Below are 26,240 nucleotides of genomic sequence, written 5' to 3' on the forward strand. Positions count from 1 at the left end.
TGGGCATGGTTGAGCATACCTGTAATCCTAGTACTTTGAAGCTGGAGATGGGAAAATCACAAGTTTGAGGATAGCCTGTGCAGCTTAGTAAGACTCTCAGAAAATTAGTGAGATCTTGTTTCTTTTTTATCTTCTAATAAGAAATTATTAGAAATTCACTAATAAGTGAATTGTAGTCATATGTCTTCATGGGATACAAGATGGTAGAGGCATATATGCACACATAATTTAGCCCTTGCCCAATTCCCACCCTATTTCTTCCCTCCTACCTCCTTCTCATGTTTGGCTTAGTGATCGACTTTGATATGTTTGTGAATGACTTTGATATGTTTGTGATATGTTGTGAATGTGCATGAGGGAATTTCCCTCTTCTCCCTTCCCATCAAAATACAAAATAGAACAGGGCTGTAAGTGTGTCTCAGAGGATGAAGCCAGGATGCCCCTGGCTTCAATCCCCAGTACCATTCACACATACAAAAGAGGTATTTAACAGTTCTATGCTAATTGCTGAGGGATCCCTAGGTGTTGAAAATAATACAAAGGATTTTAAGACAGGAATACTGGGGAGGGGGGAAGCAGCCAACAGACATTTGAGTTATGTAAATAAAATGTTAGGCCACGGATGGTTAAAGAATGCATAAACGAGTGGGACGTGGCAGCCCACACTTGGAATCCCACTACTTGGGAGGCTGAGGCAGGTGGATGGCAGATTTGAGGCCAGCGTCAACAACTTAGAAATACCCTCAGCACCTAGTGAGACCCTGCTTCAAAATTAAAAAGATAGCCAGGCGTGGTGACGCACGCTTGTAATCCGCGCGCTTGGGAGGCGGAGACGGGAGGATCGCGCAGGTCGAAGCCAGCCTCTCTGGCTTAAGAGACCCTGTTTCCAAATAAAAATATAAAATGGATCTGGGAGTGTAACCCGGAGATAGAAGGGTTTCCAGGAATCCTAGTACCACCAAAATCAATCAATCAATCAATCAATCAATCTAAAATAAAATAGGGCGGTTGGGTATGTGTGTGTGTTTGTGCATGAGAGAGAAAGAGAAAGAGAGAAAGAGAGGAATATGATCATGAAATCAACAGCAGAGTAAAGAATGAGAGACAGGAAGCGAGCAACATCTCCCTTTTATCCTCTTCTGAAGTGGTTTCCCATGGAGACACCTTCCCCTCTGCTACCCACGTGGCCTTCATGTAGCTCAGATGGTCCTGCTGGTGGCCTCCTTCCTGGTCATGTATTCTGAGGATAGACGACTACTCAGCCAGACTGAGGTTTCCCTTGGAATTTTATTTTATTTTCGGGTCTGGGGATGGAACCCAGGAGCATTTTACCTCCGAGCTACAGCCCCTGCCCTATTTTTTATTCTTTATTTTGAAACCAGGTCTCACTAAGTTGCGGAGGGCCTCACTAAGTAGCTGAGGCTGTCCGCGAACCGCCATCCTCCGGTCTCAGCCTCCCGAATGCTGGGATTACAAGCGTGCGCCACCACTCCGGGCTTCCCTTGAAATTTTAGAAATGGGACAGAGAGCACATCTGAGAGTGGTTGGACTGGGTCGTTGACAGCCCTGTGGACTGAGAAAGGATAGAGCCGCTGAGGACTGGGGAGAGAGCGGGTAGAGCACAGAACAGATGTGAGCCTAAGGGAGCACCCTCTGAGTGCTCCCAGCTCAGGTTCTGCCTTTATTTCACTTAAGTCCCAACCACAACCCTGTCTCCGAATGCCATTAGACACCCCAGTGTCTTCATAATATGTGGTACACTCTTTTATTTTGACACTGGGAGTTGAATCCAGGGCGCTTTACCTCCAAGTTATACCCTAACCATTTTTTATTCAGAACCAGGATCTCTCGCTAAGTTGCTGATGCTGGCCTCAAACCTGCGCTCCTCTTGTCTCAGCCTCCCAAGTGCTGGGATTATAGACATATACCACTGTGCATGGTTAATTTTTAGTTAATATGTATTCCTTTTTGCATACGCTTGTTCAAGATATCCACTACTTGATTCTCTCTTATCTTAAAACAAAGAGGATCCCCGAGATTAGTGTTGAAGACAGACATCCGGCGGTGGCAGAAAGGTGCCCACACAACCAAAAACAGCTTTGAGATCTAATTTTAAATTCTGTTCTAAGCCGGGTACAGTGACACTTGTCTGTAATCCAAGTATTTGGGAGGCTGAGACAGGAGGATCCCAGGTTTGAGGCCAGGTTCAGCAACTGAGTGAGACTTTGAGCAACTATGAAGACCTTTTTCGAAACAAAACAGAATAAAACAAAACAAAAATATGAAGAAATGAGGATGTCGCTCAGAGGTAGATGCCCCTGGATTCTATACCCAGCACATATACTCTCAGAAATCCTTTTCTACCAATGAAAGGCTCCTCAGCGTGGGGACCTTGAGTTTGTAAAGGTGACCAAAGCATACATCCACACCCAACCTAAAACGCAGAACACTGGTGTACTTAGCAATCTGGGTAAGCAAGACACAGAAAGCAGCTTAGATTGCTATATATGTTGCATTGTCTCCAAACAGCACCCGAAAAAGATCTGGACAGAGCCAAGTTTTGTATACACATAGAAAGAAAGAAAGAAAGAAAGAAAGAAAGAAAGAAAGAAAGAAAGAAAGAAAGAAAGAAAGAAAGAAAGAAAGAAAGAAAGAAAGGAAGGAGAAAGAAAGAGAGAAAGAAAGAAAGAAAGTTCTGCATAGAGAAATAATTATCGTGCTAAATACTCTCCCCTTGGAAAGAATAATAGTCCCTGTCCATGGTTCAATCCCTGACCTTCTCTTTCTGTTATGCCTACCCTGGGTGGAGCTGGACGCACCTTCACGTATAACTCCTGACCTTGACAGTGTTGTCTTCAAGGACATTGTTAGGCACAGACCCTGGGGAAAACCACTGGCTGACAGATGGAAAGTGTCTAGAAAAGTAACAAGCAGGAGGTCACAGGGGGTTTCAGGTTCCGTCCAGAGGTGAAAGCAGATACCTGTCAGCATATCATAGATATAACTCTTTGCTCCTCACCCCCTGCTGGTGCCCCATCCACCAAATTCTTCTCTCTTCCTGGTATTATCTGACTCCAGGGCAAAGCCACTCTTTAGAGTGTCACTTGGGGATCTGATGTTTTCTTCCTTGGGGTGCAGAAGCATCACATTTCCTGGTAAAGAGAAGATGGGAGCTGCCTATGGGTGGCACACTTCTGTCATCTTAGCACTTGGGAGGCTGAGACAGGATTGTGGGTTCAAGATCAGCTTTGGTTGCCAGGCGTGGTGGCGCACGCTTGTAATCCCCGCACTTGGGAGGCGGAGACAAGAGGATCGTGCAGGTTCGAAGCCAGCTGCGCACGCTGGCTTAGGAGACCCTGTTTCCAAATAAAAATATAAAATAGGTCTGGGAGTGTAGCCCGGAGGTAGAAGGGTTTCCAGGAACCCCAGTACCACCAAAAAAAAAAAAAAAAAAAGATCAGCTTTGGCAACTTAGTAAGAGTCTTAGTGAGACACCTCCAAATAAAAAATAAAAAAGGATTGGGGATGTAGTTCAGAGGCAGAATCCCCCTAAATTCAATCCTTAGAGTGGTAGATGATAGATAGATAGATAGATAGATAGATAGATAGATAGATAGATAGATATGGATGGATGGATGAATAGATGCAGGGTAAGTAGCTGATACACAGTAGTGAGAATATGGAAGCACAGGTGGGTCACCTGGTCTGTCCCTGCTCCTGGGCTGTCCTGATCATGCTTCTCAACAAGGCTGAAAGGCAGAGATTGTTCTTGTTTGTAAAGCTAATACCTGAGCATGCTCTGCTCTGCCTCCTCTGATTTACAGAAACTCCAAATTCCTGTTCTTTGGTGATATGCTTCCTCGTGTGATGTTGCATAGCCAAGTTATGACTCTATCTAAAAGTGTCAAGGCCCGACTGGCCAGTGTAGCTGGGAGTACCCAGAGAGGAGGATTCCAAGATCAGGGGCACACTATTCTACCTTCAAGCTTAGGGATGTCCTAACTTTTCTTCCTTTTAAAGAGGTCCAAAGACAAGCTTCTTCTTGGCCAGCTTCTAGCTTTGAACATCTGAAAGGTTAAAAACTAGGAGAATATTGAAAAAAGAAGATGGGTTCCCAGCTGAAATCGACAAGACTTTTAAAGAAAAACTAAGCCCAATGCTTCTCAAACTATTCCAGGAAACAGAAAGAGATGGAATACCCCAAAACTCATTCTATGAAGCCAGTATCACCTTGATATTCAAATCGAATAAAGATTCTTCAAAGGAGGAAAATTATGGACCAATTTCTTTGATGAGCACGGACACAGATATTCTTAGTAAAATACTAGCACTTCAGGTTTTAAATCATATCAAGGAAATTATGCACCACAATCATGCAAGGTTGGTTCAATGTAGGTAATTCAATAGCTGCAACCCAGCCAGGTGTGGTGGTGCACGCCTGTCATTCCATTGCTTGGGAGGTTGAGACAGGAGGATCACAGGTTTGTGGCCAGCCTCAGCAACTCAGGCCCTCCACAACTTAATGAGACCCTGTTTCAAATTTTTAAAAAATAAATACAAAATAGGGCTGGCAGTCTAGCTCAGAGAGAGAATGATCCTGGTTCAATCCCCACTAACATACATACATGTCCATGTGCATGTATATACATAAATCAAATAAAAATAAAATAAAAAATCACATGATCATCTCAATAGATTCAGAAGCAGCATTTGACAAAATCCAGAACTCTTTCCTGTTAAAAAAACACCAAAGAAATTAAGGATAGAAGGACCGCAACACAATAAAGGTAATATATTGTAAACCCAACACCAAAATCATACTGAACAGGGAAAAACTGAAAGTATTTTCTTTAAAACTAGAAATAAGTAGCTGGGCATGGTGGCACATTCTTGTAATCCCAGCATTTGAGAGGCTGAGACAGGAGGACCACGGTTCGTGGACAGCCTCAGCTACTTAGTGAGTCCCTTTGCAACTCAATGAGACCCTGTTTCCAAATAAAGAATAAAAAATAGGTCTGAGTGTGTGGCATCCTCAGTACCAAAAGAAAAAAGAAAAGAAAAGAAAAAGAAAAAAAAAGAAACTAAGAATGAGACAAAAATGGCCACTATCACCACTTCTATTCCAGGCAGTACTTAAAGTTCTACGCAGATCAATAAGGCACAAGAAGGGAGTTAAAGGACTAGAAGTCGGGAACGAAGAAGTGAAACTCTCTCTGTTTGCAGATGACATTATTCGGCACTTAGAAGAACCCAAAAAACGTAGCCAGCAGACTTACAGAGACGATATAGACGGCAAAGTAGCCGAGTACAAAAATCAACTTACGAAAACCAATAGCTTGCTGGGCGTGGTGGCACACGGTAGTAATCCCCGCGCTTGGGAGGCTGAGACAGGAGGATCGCGCAGGTTCGAAGCTAGCCTCAGCTACTTACTTAAGGAGGCTCTCAGCAACTTAGTGAGACCCTCTTTCCATATATAAAATAGGTCTGGGAGTATAGCCCAGAGGTAGAAGTCCCCTGGGTTCTATCCCCAGTACCCAAACCAAAACAAAACCAATAGTTTTTTAATACACCAATCACAAATCCATAGCAAAAGAAATCGGGAAAACAATTCCATTCACAATAGCCAAAAAAAAAAAATAAATAAATAAAAAATAAATAAATAAATAAATAAGTAAAAAAAAAAAATACAAACAACACTTAGGGAGTGAATCTACCCAAGAAGGTAAAAGGTCCCAAGAGTAAAAATTGTAGAACACTGGGGGGAAAATATAGAAGGAGACCTTAGAAGATGGAAAAGCTAGAATTCAGAATTGTCTTGCCAGTTACTTCAGTGATCCAGCCTCGCGCGCGATGGCTCAAGTTGTTTTAGAAAAATGTCGGTTCGCGCGAGCACTGCGAAGCGATTCCCTCCCCAAGCACCACACTCTCCCATTTGTTAAAACATTCGAAGAAGTCGAGTTCATGCCTCAAAAGGAATTCTCCCTCACCCATGATGATGCTGCCAGGTTTGTGAGCTTAAGCTTTCGTGTTAAAAAAAAAAAAAAAATCTCAAGACAAGGGAAGGAGGGAGGGGACGCTCACTGGGAGATGCCCTGGGGCTTAGATGTCACAAGGGGCCCCTGCCATGGCTCCAGCCAGGACGGGCCACTTTATAGCTGCTCGGAAAACAACCCAGGGTAGGAGTCAAAAGCGTGCATTCCAAAGCTCATCATGTGCCAGATCAGATTCCAAATTTCCATTCACTGGTCCCCAAAAGTTGTGGCAATTCTTTAATTATAGGGCACCCCGATTCCTTCACTTATAAATTGGGAGGTGTAATGACAGTATCTCCTTAAAAGATCACTAAGCCAATCAATTAACACATACTAAGTGCTTAGCACAGCGCCCAGATCTTAGTGAGCCACAGTCATTCTTGGGGTGCCTCGGGGGGGGGCTACAGGGAACCTCATCAAATCTCCCTCTCTGTTAGCGGGCGGCAAGCCGCAGGCCCCGCTGTCACCACAGCTGGCCAGCTAGTAGAGCTGTTGGGCTGTGGGGGGTTCTTTTATTTTTCTTCCCGCACGGACAGGTCCCTCAAGTCCAGAACAGAAACTCCGCAAGTGGTATAAACAATTTCAAACAATAATTCCAGAAGACAAATTGCTCCATTTGGGCACCAAGATCCCTCTCAGAGGCTTTCCCCACTTGTTTATGTATTTCGTGGCGATGGGCCATGTGTGGATTAAGCAGAGGGTATGCGCACACATCCCGGGAAGGGACTCTCGGCCTGCAGCGGAGAGGAGTTGCCATCTGACCCGCTTTCCTTGAAAGCTAGTGCTGGGGAGGTCCCCTCAAGCAAAAGGGACTCTGATTTCCACTTTTTTATACTTATTCATTCACCAAGAAGCCACGAGATCTGAGTTTAAGTCCTGTGACGCTAAGAATTATATGTGTGGGAATCTGGTCAGATCATCAGATTTCCGACCTCCATTCACCATGCCTATAAGGGAGACATCCTTCTGCTGACCTTACAGGGTGATTTATGATGCTCAAACCACGACCTTTTGAGTAGTGATAAAGCACTACACAGATATGAATGAGGTTAGCCGGGTGTGGGTGGTGCACGCCTGTATTTCTAGTACTTGGGAGGCAGGAGGATCTCCGGTTCAAGACCAGCCTCGTCAATTTAGTGAGACACTCAACAACCTAGTGAGATCTTGTTTCAAAATAAAAAGTAAAAAAAATAAAAAATAAAAAATATAAAAAGATTGAAGGTATTGCTCAGAGGTAGAATGCCCCTGGGTTCATAGGTCCTCACTGAATAGCTGAGTGAATACTTGTAGTAATGGGAACTAGAGTTTGGATTGAAAGGAGATGTGGTTGCCGGCGTGGTGGCGCACGCTTATAATCCCTGCGCTTGGGAGGCGGAGACGGGAGGATCGCGCAGGTTCGAAGCCAGCCTCAGCTACTTAGTGAGGCTCTCGGCAACTCAGTGAGACCCTGTTTCAAAATGAAGAATAAAAACTAAAGCAGGGGTGTAGCTCGGAGGTAGAATGCCCCTTGGTGTTCCATCCCCAGTACCACAAAAAAGAGAGAGAGAGAGAGAGAGAGAGAGAGAGAGAGAGAAGGAAGGAAGGAAGGAAAGAAAGAAAGAAAGAAAGAAAGAAAGAAAGAAAGAAAGAAAGAGTGAGTTTCTATCTCCAAGACATCTCTAGTGTCAGGTTCTAACATATGGGTTAAGGGTGCCGTCCTCCGCAAAGCCTGCCGTTTTCTACTAAGCTGAGGGTTTTTATTGCTATATCTGAGTCTCATTCTGTTCCTCCCTCCCAGCCATTTCCTGATTCAGTCTTACGAATTTTCAACTCTCTGTTTAACCCAGTTATTCAAGTCTGTTTTTTTCTTTTTTGGTACCGGTATTGAACCCAGGAACCTTCCACCTCTGAACTACAACCCCAGCCCTTTTTTCTTTTGAAACAAAGTCTTGTAAAATTGCCCAAGGTCTTATTAAGTTGCTGAAGCTGGCCTCAAACCTGCAAACCTCCTCTCTCAGCCTCCCAAGTACTGGGATTCCTGGTACATGCCACCATGCAGGGCCAAGTGCTTTGGTTTTTGGTGGAGGAAGTGGTGTTTAATGTCCCATCAAAATAAATGCAGATTGTTCTACCAGCTGGATAGTCCTAAAAGTTGTTCCCTTGGGAGAGAGCTCTCCTCTTTGGCTTTATTTTTAGACAGAACAGTATTTTCAGTTATAAGAGAACAGGTTTGGGGCTCTTGGTAATGCCTCTAACACAGCCACGAGCCTTTGCTATTTTTTCTAGCCAGCGGCACCCTGGCTGGAGCCCAGGCCAGGTCTACCCTTTCTTCAGAAGCTTAATAAATGACAAAACAAGCCGGGCATGGCGTGTACCTGTAATCCCAGTAATTTTGTAATCCCTATAACCCTGTAATCTTGTAATCCCTGTAATCGTGTAATCCCAGCATCTGGGAGGCTGAGACAGGAGGATTTCGGTTTGCGGCCAGCCTCAGCTACTCAGTGAGGCCCTTTGCAACTCAGTGAGACCCTGTTTCAAAATAAAGAACAAAAAATAGGCCCCGGGGGTGTAGCTCGGAGGTTGAATGCCTCTGGGTTCCATCCTCAATATCAAGCTTTTTATTTTTGAATGGGAGAGAATAACTAAGTATCCGTACATGAAACACTTTTTGAAACACAAGAGACCTTCATAGCAACAATAATCATCTTCCTTGCTCTCAAACATGACCCGCTGTCCAAAGGACTAAGAGTAGCTGGGGAACAAATCTTAACAGAGACTCACAGGAAGCCAGTTGTTGTGAATGTAGATTCTGTGTGATGTTTTATATTACTGTCATTAGAAAACATCAAATTACATGTCATTTTATTTATTTATTTATTTTTAATTTAATTTTTTTTTTTTGTGGTACTGGGGTTCCTGGAAGCCCTTCTACCTCCGGGCTACACTCCCAGACCTATTTTTTATACTATTTTATTTGGAAACAGGGTCTCTTAAACCAGCCCGGCTGGCTTCGAACCTGCGCGATCCTCCTGTCTCCGCCTCCCAAGCGCGGGGATTACAAGCGTGCGCCACCATGCCCGGCCTACACGTCATTTTAAAACACCACCCGGACTCTACATTCACTGTATATATTTGTTATGTTAAAGACACCATAAAACACTTATTTTTATTATTGTAAGATAATAAAATTATTTTATTGTTATTGTGAAACATTGTGCATTCGCAATCATACCAGTGTCAATCACTAAGCCAAACGTGAGAAGGAGGGTGGGGAGAGGAAATGAGGTGGGAATTAGCTAAGGGCTAAATGAGGGATGTGTGCACAGATGCTTCCGCCATCTTGTATTCCATGAAGCTGTATGACTGTAATGCACCAATACAAAAATTTAAAAAGAGGTTAAAAATAAAATAAAATAAAATGAGGGCTGGGGATACAGCTCAGAGGTAGTATGCACCTTGGGGTCAACCCCTAGTACCACCAATTTTTTATTTAAAATTGTAAAAGAACTAACTTTTCTATTGCTGCCTTCCGGTCAAAAAAATGAACCCGGAGCCAGTCGTGGTGGTGCGCACGCTTATAATCCCGGCATTCAGGAGGCTGAGAAGGGAGGATGGCAGTATGCAGAAAGCCTCAGCTACTACTTAGTGAGGCTCTTTGCAACTCAGTGAGATTCTGTTTCAAAATAAAAAATAGAGCCAGGCGTGGTGGCGCACGCTTGTGATCCCCGCCCTTGGGAGGCAGAGACAGGAGGATCGCGCAGGTTTGAAGCCAGCCTCAGCTGGTTTAAGAGACCCTGTTTCCAAATAAAAAAGTATAAAAATAGGTCTGGGAGTATAGCCTGGAGGTAGAAGGGTTTCCAGGAACCCCAGTACCACACAAAAATAAAAATAAAATAAAGAAAGAAAGAAAGAAAAGAAAATAGGGTTGGCGGCATATCTCAGAGGTAGAATGACCCTGGTTTCCATCCCTAGTACTGCAAAAAAAAAAAAAAAAATGTGAACCCAATAGTTACAATTTGGTGTGTGTGTGTGTGTGTGTGTGTGTGTGTGTGTGTGTGTGTGTTGGGAGAAGGGATTAAATCTTAAATCTTATCTTCTAACATCTAAATCACCTAATATTCTGTGTCAAATTAAAGGTTTAAAAATTTATAATGGCATTAAGGGTATCTGTATCCTCTGAATTCTCCCTTAGATTTTTATTCACGTGATTAAAGACCTGCAGAAATGTGTTATTTCCTATCACTGTTAGAATATAAAAGTGTAAAAGTCTCCTTATATTTTAGGCATATTGAAAAATTACCTAAATTCAAATACATTCTTAAGAGATTCAAATCAAAAGAGGCAAGGTCTTGCCTGCCTGTACCCCTGGTTGTCATTCTGATCAGTGTGAAATACATTTTTTAGCTTCTACCTATTTTTTTTTTTTTTTGTGTGTGTGTGTGGGGGTCTGGGGATGGAACCCAGGGGCATTCAAGCTCTGAGCTACACCCCCTGCCCTATTTTTTATTCTATATTTTGAAACAGGGTCTCACTGAGTTGTAGAGGGCCTCACTAAGTAGCCGAGGCTGTCCGAGAACCGTGATCCTCCGGTCTCAGCCTCCCGAATGCTGGGATGACAAGCGCGCGCCACCACGCCCGGCTCTATTTTTTAACGTATACACTTTTAAAAACATAACTGAAAATAGGTTGCCTGATTACTTCATAATCTGCATTCTAAAAAAAAAATAAATAACCGTGTGTCTCAGGAATCTTTTCATGCCAATTTATACGAATTTTATCATTTCTCTTTTGCATTCATTATGTTGTATCTAGTTGAATTTTATAGTATGCACGTATCATAATTTAATTATCTCTGCCTCTCTAGGTGAATATTTATGTATATTTGGGGGCTATAAGTGATAAACTATAATGTGATGAAATAATATATGTACTTTTTTAGATTGGATACCTTGAAGTATTTGGGTTGATGGTGACGCTTAAGTCAAAGTCAATGGACACGATCAGATTTTGTCTTAAGACTTTACAGGTATGATTGTTGACCAATCGGATTATATGTGCATACATCTGTACATCAATACTACAAATGTTTTAAATATTAATTCACCAGAGATATATATGGGGAAATTAAAAAAAACACACCCAGGAAGTAGAAGTAGGTCTAGGGTTAAGCCATGTACGCAATAGTTCTTCCAGAAACACCAGCTACTATCATAACATACATCTTCAAGTCATTCTTGGGTATTTATACTCATACATATCCTATCAGGCCATGCAAAGGGGGAGGCAGATTTTCTTTCTTTGTGTAAAGGATTTCATGTGGGTATGCATAACATTTGTGTGTGTGTGTGTGTGTGTGTGTGTGTGTGTGTGGTATTGAAGAACGAGCCCAGTTATCATTGCTACACATACGGAGGGAAAGTCATATACCTATACCTGAGAACTCCCAATAGATACCTTCGACCAGTACAGTGGCTTAGTTCCATTTGAATTCTGCTGCTCCTCTAGTATTTGAGGTAGTTAAGTACCAGCAATTACCAATCCGAGAGATTGTACAGATAAGAGAAGTACTCCAATAAAGAAACAACACAATTTATCTCTTTCCACCAGCAGGATAAAAGAAAGACATTATTCTCCCTCCAAAGTTTCCAGAGAGCATTTTTTTTCTCTGAAAAGCTAAAAGAACAGGATTCAGCCTTATTTATTGTAAGTTTCTGGGAGCAAATGATACATCTGCTTTTACACAATTTGGAGACTTCTTTAAGAATAGTGAGCCAAATCTGGTTAACTAGAGCTTGATTTACTAGCTATTCTGGGGGAAAAAAAGAAGCACTACCTCCTTAATAAAATTGAAAGTTTAAGAAATGAAATAATAAAGTTGCAAAACTATTTGGCTAATGGGTGTTGTTTTTGTTATTAACCCTATTTATGTCCATCAGAACTTTTTTCCTGGGCCTTGCTTCTCTCTGGAGCAATTCCCATGCCCCTAGACCAAACACTCCATTTCCGAGGGTGAATAGGATCTCTTTCTATAAAAGAAGCCCTTAATAAATAAATCTACAGAGATCTTTCTCTTAAAGATTCAGGGGGTTGAACAGATAGATCATGAATCATGTTGCCAATATGGAAATGGAGGTCCAGAGAGCTGTGCTATAACTTTCCCAAAGTGATTGGATTAGATAGAAGGTGTTGATGGGTTTCTACCCACAGGACAGAGGAATTGTCTGGGAAGGCAGATACCGGTGAAAGGCACCTGCTGGCTTCTCGTTCACCATGCAAAGGTGTAAGATGCTTGTTCACTATTGTTATGATCAGATATACAGTGTCCCCCTGAAGAGCTCATGTATTAATGTTTGGGGTTGATATGGTTTGGTCATGGGGGTTGAAATCTCATCAGTAGATGAGATAGTGGCCAAGATAGTGGTTCCTTCTCCCCTGTGTATGCATATGCACATGATCTCTCCTCTCCTCTCCTCTCCTCTCCTCTCTTCTCCTCTCTTCTCTTCTCCCTCTCTCCTTTCTCCTCTCTGTCTCTCTCTTTCACTCAACTCCATTATATGAGAGCAAATCCTCTCCTTCTCTCCCTCCTCCTCCTCCTCCTCCTCCTCCTCCTCCTCCTCCTCCTCCTCCTCCTCCTTCTTCTTCTTCTCCTTCTTCTTCTTCTTCTTCTTCTTCTTCTTCTTCTTCTTCTTCTTCTTCTTCTTCTTCTTCTTCTTCTTCTTCTTTCTCCCTCTCTCTCTCTCTCTCTCTCTCTCTCTCTCTCTCTCTCTCTCTCTCTCTCTCTCTCTCTCTCTCCACCTCCATGATATGAAAGCAAAGCCCCCCTCTCTCTCTGCTTTCTGACACCATGGCCTGAGATCCATGGTCCTGGCCTCACAAGGACTAAACCTAAAATCTCCAAAGAAACCATGAACAAATAAACCTTCCTTTTTCAAAGTTGTATGGTCAGATCTCATAGAAAACAGCAAGAATTTTGACGGAGACATCCATCTTGCACTGAACTAGTGAAGGTTTTCTGGTTACGCTCCAGTGACTCCTGTTCATGTTTGCTCTTGGAGCTTGTTCATTTCCAGCCCTGCAGCTGAGCAGTTTTGCTCTTGCTCCCTGTGTTTCTCTTTTTCTTCAGTTTAATCCAATTAGATTAGAATCCACTTGATCTGACTCAATCCAATTTGACAAAGTCTTACTATTTCTGTCATGTACTGTAGCAGAAAATAAAAAGATGCATGCCATTCTTTCTGGCCTTAAAGAATGCACACTTCTTTTTTGGGTGGAGTATGAGGGATTGAACCCAGAGACATTCTACCTCTAAGCTACACCCCCAGCTCTATTTTATTTTATTTTATTTTATTTTATTATATTATTTTTTGGTGGCACTGGGGTTCCTGGAAACCCTCTACCTCTGGGCTACACTCCCAGACCTATTTTATATTTTTATTTGGAAACAGGGTCTCTTAAGCCAGTGCGGCTGGCTTCGAACCTGCACAATCCTCCTGTCTCCGCCTCCCAAGCGCGGGGATTACAAGCGTGCGCCACCACGCCCGGTTTATTTTATTTTTTATTTTGAAACAGAGTCTTAAAGTTTCTGAGGGTCTCACTGAGTTGCTAAGGGTGGTTGCAAACCTATGGTCCTCCTGTCTCAGCTTCCAAAGTTCAGGGATTATAGGCATGTGCCACCATGCTTGGTAACACTTTTTTTTTTTAAGGGACTAATGTACACAGAATTGGGCTAATAGTAATCCTTGGTCCATGATGTACTGCCACACCATCATCACCTGTCCATCAATGACCGTTAATTTGCATACTAATGAATATGCATAAAACTATTACCAAACCTAAGGAGTGGCCCGAGCCCTTGGTTCATACATTTGGGCATACCCACCTCCTCATCTACACTCTTCCACTTTGCCATGAGGCTAAATTTTATATTTATATTTACTCAGCCCATTTCTGGAAACAACTACTGCTCACATTCAGAGGTAACTACTACTCAGAATTTTGTATTTATATTCACTTATCCTTCCACTCATTTTTCCTAATTTTTTTTTTTTTTTTTTTTTTTTTTTTTTAGTGATGTGGTACTGGGGTTCCTGGAAGCCCTTCTACTTCCGGGCTACACTTTCAGACCTATTTTATATTTTTTATTGATTTGGAAACAGGGTCTCTTAAGCGAGCGAGGCTGACTATGAACCTGCGCGATCCTCCTGTCTCCACCTCCCCAGCGCGGGCGCCACCACGCCTGGCTATTTTTCCTAATTTTAACACATATTCATTTGCTTAAAAATATCTCATTTACAGCCGGGCGTGGTGGCGCACGCTTGTAATCCCTGCGCTTGGGAGGCGGAGACAGGAGGATCGCGCAGGTTCGAAGCCAGCCGCGTTGGCTTAAGAGACCCTGTTCCCAAATAAAATATAAAATAGGTCTGGGAGTGTAGCCCGGAGGTAGAAGGGCTTCCAGGAACCCCAGTATCACCTAAATAAATAAATAAATATTTAAAAAATGGGGCTGGGGGTGTAGCTTGGAGGTAGAATGCTCCTGGGACCATCCCCAGTTCCGAAAAAAAAAATCTCATTTTTTAAAAAAAATTGTTTTGGAGGTAATCTTTGGGGAAAGAATAAAACAGTTTTATTCAACACTTTTTTTCCCCACTGCTGGGAATCAAGCAAGGGTCTCACGCATGCTAAGGAAGTGTTGTGCCGCTGAGCTCCACCCCCTGCCCTGAGCACGGGTTTGGGGGGCTTCTGCTCTCTGAGCACTGTTTGAAATGCTGGAGAATAAAAGCAGGGAATAGCAAACGAGTAAAAATATCTGCCTTTATGGATTAATAATAAGCAAGTAGAGCCGGGCGTGGTGGCGCACGCTTGCAATCCCAGCATTTGGGAGGCTGAGACCGGAGGATCACGGTTCGCGGACAGCCTCAGCTACTTAGTGAGGCCCTCTGCAACTCAGTGAGACCCTCTTTCAAAGTAAAGAATAAAAAAAAATTGGGGCAGGGGGTGTAGCTCGGAGGTCAAATGCCTCTGGGTTCCATCCCCAGACCCGCAAATAATAATAATAATAATAATAATAATAATAATAATAAATTATTATTATTATTATAAGCAAGTAGAATTTTTAATTTGCCTGATAGCCTGATAGTAATAAGCATTATGAATGAAATGTGGACAGGACCAGTGAGGATTGGTCTCTTGCCACAGCAACCAAGAAGGCGGGGAAGAGCGTGTGGTGTAGGAGTGAATTCTCTGGGTCAGACTTGAGGATACAGTGTTGGTCTCAAGGAGGTGGCTGAGACAGACTGTTTCTTTGGCTTGTACAAACTTTTTTTTTTTTTTTTTTTTTGCAGTACTGGGGATGGAACCCAGGGGTGTTCTATCTCTGAGCTACACCTCCAGCCCTATTTTGTTTTTATTCTTTATTTTCAAACAGGGTCTCACTGAGTTGTAAAGGACCTCACCAAGTAGCTGAGGCTGGCTGTGAACCATGATCCTCCTGTCTCAGCCTCCAGAATGTTGGGATTATAAGTGATTCCCACCATGGCCAGCTCTTACGAACTTTTTTTTTTTTTTTTTTTTTTTTTTTTGTGGTACTGGGGATGGAACTCAGGGGCGTTCTACGTCTGAGCTACACCCCCAGCCCTATATTTTATTCTTTATTTTGAAACAGGGTCTCACTGAATTACAAAGAGCCTCACTAAGTAGCTGAAGCTGGCAGCAAACTGCAATCCTCCTGTCTCAGCCTCTCAAATGCTGGGATTATAAGCGTGCGCTACCAGGCCATGCTTCTTACAAACTTTAAGAAAAAAAAAAAAAAAAAAGAGTGAGCTGAACTCAGTGAGGCTGAGGCAGGAGAACTACAGAGTTTGAGACCAGCCTCATCATTTAGCAAGACACTGTTTCAAAATAAAAGTAAAATAGGGCCGGGGGAGGAGGAGCTCAGAGGTAGAATGGCTCTGGGTTCAATTCCCAATAGAAAAAAAAAAAAAAAGATTGAAAATTTCTTTAAGAACTTAAATATAATTCACCTTTTAAAGTCCAGCTGATTATATTCTCATATGGCAATGCTTTTATACTGCTTGTAGTGTACACATCTTTATAAAAACTCTGAGGGCTATTTACTTGGAAAAAGGAAATATTAGGGCTAGAAGCAGCTTCAGAGATGGACGAATAAAATTCTGTATTTTGCAGAAGACAGAAATGAGACAAGAGGCCAATCAAATTAGACACATTTACGTATTTGCTGCATATATTACATATATATTGCATATTATGGAAAGAAATTTTTCTAAATTAAATTATTCATCCTAAACCATAAAGCTCATTAATAGTGAAGGTATGATACCTGGGCCTGGGTTTCTTTGAGCTCATGGTGCAAATTTTTAAAATAATGTACATTTTAGACTGGGCATAGTGCCTCACACTTGTAACCCCAGTACTTGGGAGCCTAAAACAGGAGGATTGCAGGTTCAAGGGTGACCATGGCAACTTAACAAGACCTTGCTTCAAATAAAAAATAAATAACCAGCCTTCAGGAGGCTGAGACCGGAGGATCACGGTTCGCGGACAGCCTCAGCTACTTAGTGAGGCCCTCTGCAACTCAGTGAGACCCTGTTTCAAAATAAAGAATAAAAAATAGGGCAGGGGGCATAGCTCGAAGGTCAAATGCCCCTGGGTTCTATCCCCAGACCTGCAAAATAAATAAATAAATAAATAAAGCTGGGGTATAGCTCACAGGTAGAATGTTCCTGGGTTCAATCTCTAGTGCCCCCCCCCATACAAACATACATTTTGATAAAAATTAGGGGACCGGATTCTAGACCCAATTGACTGAATCCAGAAGAGAAAATTCCATCCTGGAAATGTTAAGGGAAGTAGGAGTCGGTAGAGCTTTTAAGTTATCTGAAGGTTGGAGAGTTAGAGAGGTCAGAGAGACGCCCTGCAGAGATGGCCCTTGCTTTTTCTAGAAGGGCAGCCAGCCCGACCACCAGTGCCGCTGGGGTAGCGATGTCCCACGGCTCGGGATTCGGTCGAGCTCCCCCACTGTACTTTGGGCACTGGCTTTGCACATCCCTTGGCTCCTTCTAGCTACAGTTCCAATTTCTGGAACTGCCCAAAAGCCAGGAGAAAAATGTCTACCCCCTTCCTCTCCCCATATTCTGGTTCTACTTCAGAGGACCCATGCTCATTCCCATGATAAGGCCTCCTTGTTCTAAGCCTTTTGCTTTTCTCCCTCCCTCCCTCCCTCCCTCCCTCCCTCCCTCCCTCCCTCCCTCCCTCCCTCCCTCCCTCCCTCCCTCCCTCCTTTCTTTCTTTCTTTCTTTCTTTCTTTCTTTCTTTCTTTCTTTCTTGCAGTACTGGAGATGGAACCCAGGGGCATTCTACCTCTGAGCGACACTCCCAGCCCTATTTTTTTGTTCTTTATTTTGAAATAGGGTCTCACTGAGTTGCAAAGGGCCTCGCTGAGAGTGATCCTCCTGTCTCAGCCTCCCAAATGCTGAGACCAGGCTTTTTTTTTTTTTTTTTTTTTTTTTTTTGGTGGTACTGGGGTTTCTGGAAGCCCTTCTACCTCCGGGCTACACTCCCAGACCTATTTTATACTTTTTTATTTGGAAACAGGGTCTCTTAAACTGGCTTCGAACCTGCGCGATCCTCCTGTCCCTGCCTCCCAAGCGCGGGGATTACAAGCGTGCGCCACCACAACTGGCAACACACCAGGCTTTATTCTTTATTTTGAAACAAGGTCTCACCAAGTTGCAAAGGGTCTCACTAAGAAGCTGAGGCTGTGCGGAAACCTTGATCCTCCTGTCTCAGCCTCCCGAATGCTGGGATTACAAGTGTGCGCCACCACGCCCGGCTAAGTCTTCTGCTTTCTCGCTTAAAAGACTTGTTCTGGCCGGGCGTGGTGGCACACACTTGTAATCCCCACGCTTGGGAGGCGGAGCCAGGAGGATCGCGCAGGTTCGAAGCCAGCCATGCGCTGGCTTAGGAGACCCTGTTTCCAAAATGAAAATGTAAAAATAGGTCTGGGAGTGTAGCCCCGAGGTAGAAGGGCTTCCAGGAACCCCAGTACCACCAAAAAAAAAAAAAAAAAAAGACTTGTTCTGCAATTTTAGGGACTCTTTGGGGGCCTAAAATCTGGAGATACTGGTGGGATACCAGACGAGACAGAAGAGTGTGTTAGTCAAAGCCTGTTCATAGCTGAGCACAGATTTGAAGACCACTTCAACAATGTGGCAAGTCTCATCAACTTAGTATGACCTGTTTCAAAACAACAACAATAAATATATATATAAATTTAATTTATATATATAATCAATTTATATATAAATCAATATATATAAATATATAATCAATTTATATATAATATATATAATATATATAATATATATATTATATATATATATATATATATAATCAAGATGGGGTGTAGCTCAGAGGTAGAACATTGGTTCCATCTCCAGTAGCATGTTTACATACACACACACACACACACACCAAATAAGCAAAAAATCCATTCGAATCATACGTAGGGCTGCCAAAGAAAGTACTGAATGCCTAATGAAATCCAGATTTCAGATAAAGATATGTCCCAATTATTGCTGTATACTGAAAAAATCAACTGACTGTCTCAAATTTCAATCCAACTGGGCATTCTGAATTTCTGTTCGCTAACTCTGACTACCCATCATTTGCAGGCATCGAGGTCGGAAGCAATGGCGTGTAGCAGAGTTTGCCTTCTGTTTGGATCGTTTGAGGTAGGCGAGAGGGAAATGAAGAGAGGAAAACACAATGGGACTTTAAAAGCAAAACCCATTTCGCTTTTAAGTAAATGAAGATATGGTTTAAATGTGGCTTCATTTAAATAAAGGAAGATGTGGTCCTCTGAAGGTAACATTTGTTATTACACTTAGGTAAAGCATTAAGTTTCCACCCAAAAGTCACGCAGCTAGTTCCCAGACTATCTTTCTGTGTCTTCTGAGAACCATAGAAGGATATAATGAGACAGAAGAGGTGAAAGGAGACACCTTGTTCAATTTGGACATTTATACATTAAATAATCAAGACCCACAGAGAAAGTGACCACCAGAGGACCCCACTGGTCATTAATATTAACAACAGTTCGGTGTGGGCTAAGTACTGGGCTTGTGCTAAGTAATCTCTGTGCAGTTTCACATTGAATTCTCACGACAAACTCACGATCACCATCATTATTCAAATGAGGCAAGGTAAGCAGAGAAAACTATATCCCAGGTTCACCTTCACACAGCTAAGACATAGTGGCGATGGCTAAAATCCCAGCCAGTCTGGCCCAGGACCCACACACTCAACCATGACAGCCTCTCAAATCAGACGAGTCTGCATCACTAAGCATGTCTGTAAATACACGCTTTCTGAGTTCACTGCTCCCATCGCATGATTTTTTCTACTGAATCACAACGTTGTCTGGATGGAGCTTAAGGAAAGTTGGTAGCACACCACTGCCATGCATCCCCATCTCAGAGTAAAAGGAATTCTCTGCTCACTAAGGAACAAGAATCATCACAGGGGATCCAATGCTATAATCAGAAAATGATTTAGTTACCTGCCTGAGTCCTATCCTTCCTTCTCTTCCATTTCTTTTTTTCCTTTCTTCCTGCCTTTTTCCTCTTTTGTAATTTTGTGTGTGCTGGTAATTGGAACCAGAAGCATTTTACCTCTGAGCTACCTGTCCCAGCCTTTTAAAGTATCTATCTATTTATCTATCTATCTATCTATCTATCTATCTATCTATCTATTATTGCAGTACTAGGGATTGAACCCAGGGGCATTCTACCTCTGAGCTACACCCTCAGCCCCGTTTTTTATTCTTTATTTGGAAACAGGGTCTCACTAGGTTGATGAGAATCTCACTATTTGCTGAGGCTGTACTCAGACCTGTGATCCTCCTGTTTCAGCTTCCCAAGTACTGGAATTACAAGCAGGTGCCACCACACCCGACTCTTTCTCTCTATTTTTTTAAATTTTGAAATAAGATCTTGCTAAATTGCTGAGGCTAGCCTTGAACCTGAGAACCTCCTATCTCAGTCTTCCCAAGTACTGGAATTACAGCTGTACATCATGGCACCCGGCTTAGTTGCATTTCTTTTCTTGAAATATTTTTGACAAAATACTTAACACTGGCATCTGCTATTAAATATTCACAGTAAGGCAGAAGCAGTTGTATTCATTTGAAGTTTGAGTTTTCCAAGAGGAAGAAGAGGAAGAGGAAGAGGAAAAGGAGGGGGGGAGAGGTAGAGGAGGAGAAGGAAGAGGAGGAGGAGGAGGAGGAGAAAGAAGGGAATCAAAATAAAAAAGAGCCCCCCTTATTTAGTATTAGCCACCAAATAAGCAAGATCTATGAGACAGAGAGAACCTGGTAGCTCACTGCCAGCTTACTCTGTGCTGTCAGAGCTGTCGTAATTACATTAAAAAAAATCCTCCTCCTTCTCAACATTAGGTTTTCTAAGTCTTGCATGCTTCTTGTTTTCCTCCATCTGTCTATCAAGGGATTATCAACCCCTGCATCTCAGCTGCCCGAGCCACTGCCCATTTGCAGACTCCAGTTCGCCTTTTTTATCAAAGATGGAGGATTAAGCAGGGCTGCTTCTGTATCATGTTTTTTCCAAAGCTACCCTTGCTTATGATGTCAAAGTCTGTGCAAGCTTTAAAAAAGAAAATAAGTCTGAAATTTTCCCAAGCTCCAGGAGCAGGGTCTGCAGGTCTACCTGGGAGATACCAGGACCCCACAAATCCGCTGGGATGGAAATTGGTAGCGGTGCAAAAATAATTTTTTCTCTCCCAGGGCACTAGAGCTGCAGGAAAGACTGCTCTTGAGTTCTGCAAGTCTGCTATCAAGAACATCACCAAATCCCTTTGGAGACAAACCAGCCCTCCCTGCCCCCATATCACACCAGCCAGAGGGATGGATGGAGCCTTTGAAATGAGCCTAGCTTTATGCAAAAACAAATCTACATCCTCTCTTCTCCAGAAAGGTGGCAGTGTTGCCTTACAGTTTTTTAACAAATCCCCAGAGCAGTGTGGCCAGAGGTCACTGGTTCCTGAAAAAAAAAAAAAAAAAAAAAAAAACAACCAAAAAAAAAAAAAAAAAACCCCAAGAGCCTCACCTCTACATAGAAAAGTAAAGGAAGGCTTTAATCCAGGGCTGGCCCCGGGGGCTGGCTGACAGTTGCCCCCGGAGCCTCGGGGCCACTGTGGCTTGTGGCCGCCTAAGTTTTCTAACTTGCTCCAATCCTGCAGATTCTCAGAAAAGCCCAGCGATCCCCACAGCCGTCTCAAAACCAGGAACAGCTAAGGAAGTTACAGATGGTCCTTAACTCCCCACATGCACTTGTGAACCATCCTTCCCAAAGGAAAGGATCCGGAGGCTCCATTCAGAGGGGCCCAGGGAAGCCAAGCTCAAATAAAGAAGCCAACATCTTGCTGACACCTGTCACGCTGGACGTACGGATCAGATCTCTCACAAAAGCAATCCATCTACTTAAATAGGTGTTCTGCCATCACTGCCCGGGTTGTCAGCGCTACTATAAGACCAACAGCAGACACAGAGCTGCCAGAAATGAGCTTAGCGGACAAGTGTCGCCCCGTCTCAACGTGGGAACCAGCCCACGCACTGACACCTCAGTTCCCGTCTCTGGGTTCCACTCACCTCGACTCGGTGCCCTTTGAGAAACTTCTCCATGCGCCACTAACGCGGACATTTGGGGGGAGAATTCTCCATTTATAAATATCAGATGGTTTGGGAAAAAATATTTGTGGCACTGGGCTTTTTTTTTTCCTACAGTGATGTCATTTTAAATTCTTGGTGTGCTCCAAATTTGCTATTTTTACTTTCCCCAAGTGACTTTTTTTGGGAAATACATTTGTTTGGATTAACTACGTTTGAGGTGACCCCTGTACCGAATCACACACAAGCAGAGTCATCTTACTCCTCAGCAATTATAATGGATATTATTACGTCCTTCCCAAACTCGAAACCTTTCATTTGTTCGTTTCAAGGTCACTACTTTTGAATGTTACCCTTTCAAAATTTCCATTCACAGAGACGGAGCGGAAAAAAAAATAAAATATATATATATATATATATATATATATATATATATATATATATATATATGGGTTGGCCTGTTCATGTAGGGAAAAATAAAAATCAACTCAAGCAATTTAAAGCATTTGACACGGAAGACCGTAAAGCCTGCCTCCCCCCACCCCAAAGTCAAGTAAAATTCTTTGCTTCCAAAACGTGCTTTGGGGAAGGAACAGATTTGCAGCCACGGCGGGCTTTTGAGACGCTGGTTGGAAAGGAGTTCCAGAATGGCAGGAGAAAGTTGGAGGAAGAGTGCTAACCGCCTTCGCCCTACCTGATCTGAACTTGCTTCTAATCAGCAAAGAGTGCTCAGACCCCAGAAGCGTCATGTTGATGCTCTCAGCAGGCCGCTGGTCCCTTGGCCAGATGTTTTACACCAGGATCAGGCTCCCGGGAGCCCAGCTGGCCGCAGCAGCTAACAACCCAGAAGTCATCCAACACTCGGTGAGCTCCCCTGGGTAGGAGTCCGTACAGTGGCAGCCAGTGTCCCCAGAACACTGGCGCCTCCCCCACGGGCGCTGCTAAAACTAATTAACTCTTAGCCGGCAGGACCCTCCTCCTCCTCTGAGGTTGGCCCCAAGCAGCAGCAGCAGCAGCAGCAGCAACAGCGGCATCCCGGGCAGTTCTTGGCTGATGTCATAGGCTGCCAGAGACCGTGGAGTATCACCGCCACGCCTTTAAGAAGGTCCCAAGTTTGTTATCTGATACTCTTTACTACTGACAGGCGCTCAGCCAATCAGGAGCGGTGAGCGGGGCCTGGGGACCAGGACCAGACAAGGGAGTCTGGGACACCGGGTCTTAACTCTTTGCAGCAGGCTGAGCGGCCACTGGGGCTTGGATAACTGGGGAACAGACCAGGGGTCGTGAATTCCTGCTGGGGGGGGGGGCGAGCAAAAGAAATGCAGGCCAGAGGTGAAAAGGCAGGGTGGTGGCTCCCTGGGCTTGCAGGTGACATGGGGCTGCGTAGGCTCTGACAGATGCTCAGGGCGGGGATGGTTGCCGATCCTGGGCTCCTGCCTACCAGGAGGGACGCGGCCAGCCTAGCCAAAGGGTGGGGGAAGGACTCAGCTCTAGCAGGACGGTCGCACCGGGTGCTTCTAAATAAGCTGGATCAAGCTTCAGATAGACCACAGAGTGTCTTCTTTCTCCTGGGGTTGACCTTCTGGATTCGCAGGAAGCGGCAGATCACGCTGTAAGACCTGGTTACGTTTCCATGGAGGGAAAGAAACATCTCACCAAGAGGATGTGCATGTATGTCATTGTGGAAATGATTTACATTATGATGTGAGACTATTTTAATGCACCAATAAAAGTGCGCGTGCACACACACACACACACACACACACACACCAAAAAAAAAAAAAACCAAGAGAACAAAAGTCTTCTTTTTCTGGGACATTTTACTCTTTCGGAGATATAGCTGTGTCAGTGTGTCCCAAGATCCAGTGGGGATGCAATGCTCCCTGGGGGGAAAATGTAGGAATTGAATGCCATGTTTTTCTCTAAACTGGATGGGAATTCAAGGAAGCCTGCTTCTGGCTGGGCTTACCTCGGAAAGGCGCAAAGGCTGTTTTGGGAAAATTCAGGGCGCATCGAACAGGGCGTTTTTGCGCATCTGGAACGAGCCAGGTGTTGTACGTTTGCCAATCGATAGAACAAAGACCCTGCTCGCAAAGCTTAGCGGTTGGGGGTACAGAAAAATAAGAATAAACTGGATGCCTATGTGATTTGGGTTTAATTTAGTTGTAACCTTTGTGCACCTGGGTCTGGAGGTATCTACCCCATACGTGCTTACCTATGTCTCAGATCTTTGAGCACTTGAAAGATTACTGTTAAAAGAAGGTAACCTAAAGGGACCCTTTGGAAGCCCCGAGTCTAGCCTCTGCCTCTTTTTTTGTGGCTGAAAGCTAATTAGAGGATGGTTAGACCTTCAGTTCACTCTATGGGTCTGAATAAGTCTGTGATGTAAATAAAGTCTCTCAGATGGGCCCTTTTCTTCCCTATGTCTAAAGAAAGGTGGCGCCATCCTGTCCAAGTTCCTCTTGGGAATAGTATCCTGGCCAATGGAGGTCTGTTTGCAGGCTGACTACTAAGGGTGCAGAAGAATCCCAGGGGTTACGAAGCATTCCCATGCAAAGCAACGTCCCTATTCCCGTCGTAACAAACTGCCACCGTTTTAGTGCACACGCCTGCAATCCCAGTACTTGGGAGGCTGAGACAGGGGGATCGCAGGTTCTAGGCTAGCGTGCGCTGACTTTGCGAGACTCTACTTTAAAAAAGAAAAAGTATCCCCGCGCTTGGGAGGCTGAGACAGGAGGATCGCACAGGTTCAAAGCCAGTCTCGGCTACTTAGTGAGGCTCTCAGCAACTTAGTGAGACCCTGTTTCCAAATGAAATATAAAATAGGTCTGGGAGTATAGCTCAGAGGTAGAAAGCCTCTGGGTTCCACCCCCAGTACCACCAAAAAAAAAAAAAAGTAAAAAGGTTCTGGGTGTGCTGTTGAGAGATGGAACACACCCGGCTCAATCATCAAAACCATGAAAACAAACAACACAGTACAACAAGACAAAACTATGCCAATTTAGTCTGAGAGTTCTGTAGCTCAGTCATCAGAAATGGGTCTCTCTGGGTTGAAATCAAGGGGTCTGCAGGTCCGTGTTTCTTCCTGGAGGCTCTCGGAGACCACGCATTTCGTTTTCTCTTCCATCCTCGAGAGGCCATTCACATTCTTTGGCTGGAGGCCCCTTCTTCCATCTTCAAAGCCAGCGATGGTGGATCCAGTCCTGATTCTCAGAGCCCCCCTCTCCATCTCCCGCTCTCCTCTCCCACCTTAACTTGACTGCGTAAGGCTAAACTGTGCTGTAAGTCCAGCGGATGGTCGACCTTAATTCCATCCTCTACCTTAATCCTTGAGTGGCCATGTAAGCTGACATAATCACAACTCTGTGATTGGCGCATAATCGAATTTTGCCTGGAATATAGACATGGGGGAGAGTAGGTCTCTCTGAGTGCCACGCAGGGAAGCTTGGCTTTCTTCCCGGCATCTCCTTATTCTCAGTCAGATCCCAGCCCCCTAGTCTGCAAAAGAGGTAAAACAGAGGGAGGTTTGGGAAGGGGTGGCCCAGAAGCTTGGAAGAGCTCTGACGGGCTTTGAGATGTGTGCGGCAGGAGGTACCCCAGAGAAACGAGATGAGCGCGACAGGGGATGATATTGCGAAATTATCCGAGTGGACGCTACTATTCTGAGCACCATTAAAAAGACAGAAAGGGGAAAACAACCCGAATGAATTTTTATCTTAAATTGCTTTGGGGGCTGAGAAGGGATGCATGGCAACTTGGCAGAGAATTTTTTTTTTTCCCCCAGTGAAAGTTGGGATGAAATTAGCTGCAGCCAGCATTGAATATAAGGGTCTACATGACCTAAGAATGAAAAGGATTGAGTTGTTTTTCCTTTGCAGGTCTGGGAGAGAGAAAGAAGGAGAGGGGGAGGGAGGGACAGAGGGAGGGAGGGGATGGGGAGAGAAAGAGACAGGGGAAGAGAGAGAGAGAGAAAGAGAGAGAGAGAGAGAGAGAGAGAGAGGAAACAACTGTATGTCTGTGTGTGAGGCATCGTTCGTTATTTTACACTCAAAATATGTCTAAAAAGTGCTGTTAGCCAAAGCTGTCCTGTTTCCCCACTGTAGAATGGAGTTGCTGACATCTGGTCTCTGGGATTTCTTGCCCCTATGGCTTGGAATACCTATGCATAGTATTAATATAATTATTCTAATTAATATAAATATTCTAATTATACTCATCCTTGGCCCTTTTTGGGCCAAGAATTTTTGCCTTTTTTTTTTTTTTGGTGGATTTGAAGAGGATGCTCCCCAGGAGAACAGCGCTCTATTTCAGAGCAGTATCTCAGCGCAACAACACCTGCGACCTGCCTGTCTTGCAAACTGAACCCCTGGGTGGCATCTCTTCCAGGTCTCTCTACTCTGTGATCTTATCCCCTGGGGCCTGGAGTAAGCTTGTGATACGCTATTAAAGGGGCATGAGCCTCTGGCATGTGGAAGGTCTTCCTCTGAATTGGGGTACCCTGTACCCTAGAGAGAGAGCTATCTAAATCCTCT

At 43.9% G+C, this 26,240-nt stretch overlaps 1 protein-coding gene across 2 annotated transcripts in view; it reads right to left on the reverse strand.

Moving 5' to 3' along the window:
- The window catches only part of MYOCD (myocardin), a gene marked incomplete at both ends in the record, with an annotated part of 118,490 nt that extends 96,033 nt beyond the window's left edge, over positions 1 to 22,457 (reverse strand). For both annotated transcript variants that reach the window (XM_080713673.1, XM_080713672.1), the window contains one exon: positions 22,403 to 22,457. In XM_080713673.1, the coding sequence (XP_080569799.1) occupies positions 22,403 to 22,457 (55 nt within the window). The remainder of the gene's footprint in view (positions 1 to 22,402) is intronic.
- Positions 22,458 to 26,240: the final 3,783 nt, after the last annotated feature.

This window comes from Muscardinus avellanarius (genome assembly GCF_963383645.1).
Source record: "Muscardinus avellanarius genome assembly, chromosome: 16".
NCBI lineage: Eukaryota > Metazoa > Chordata > Mammalia > Rodentia > Gliridae > Muscardinus > Muscardinus avellanarius.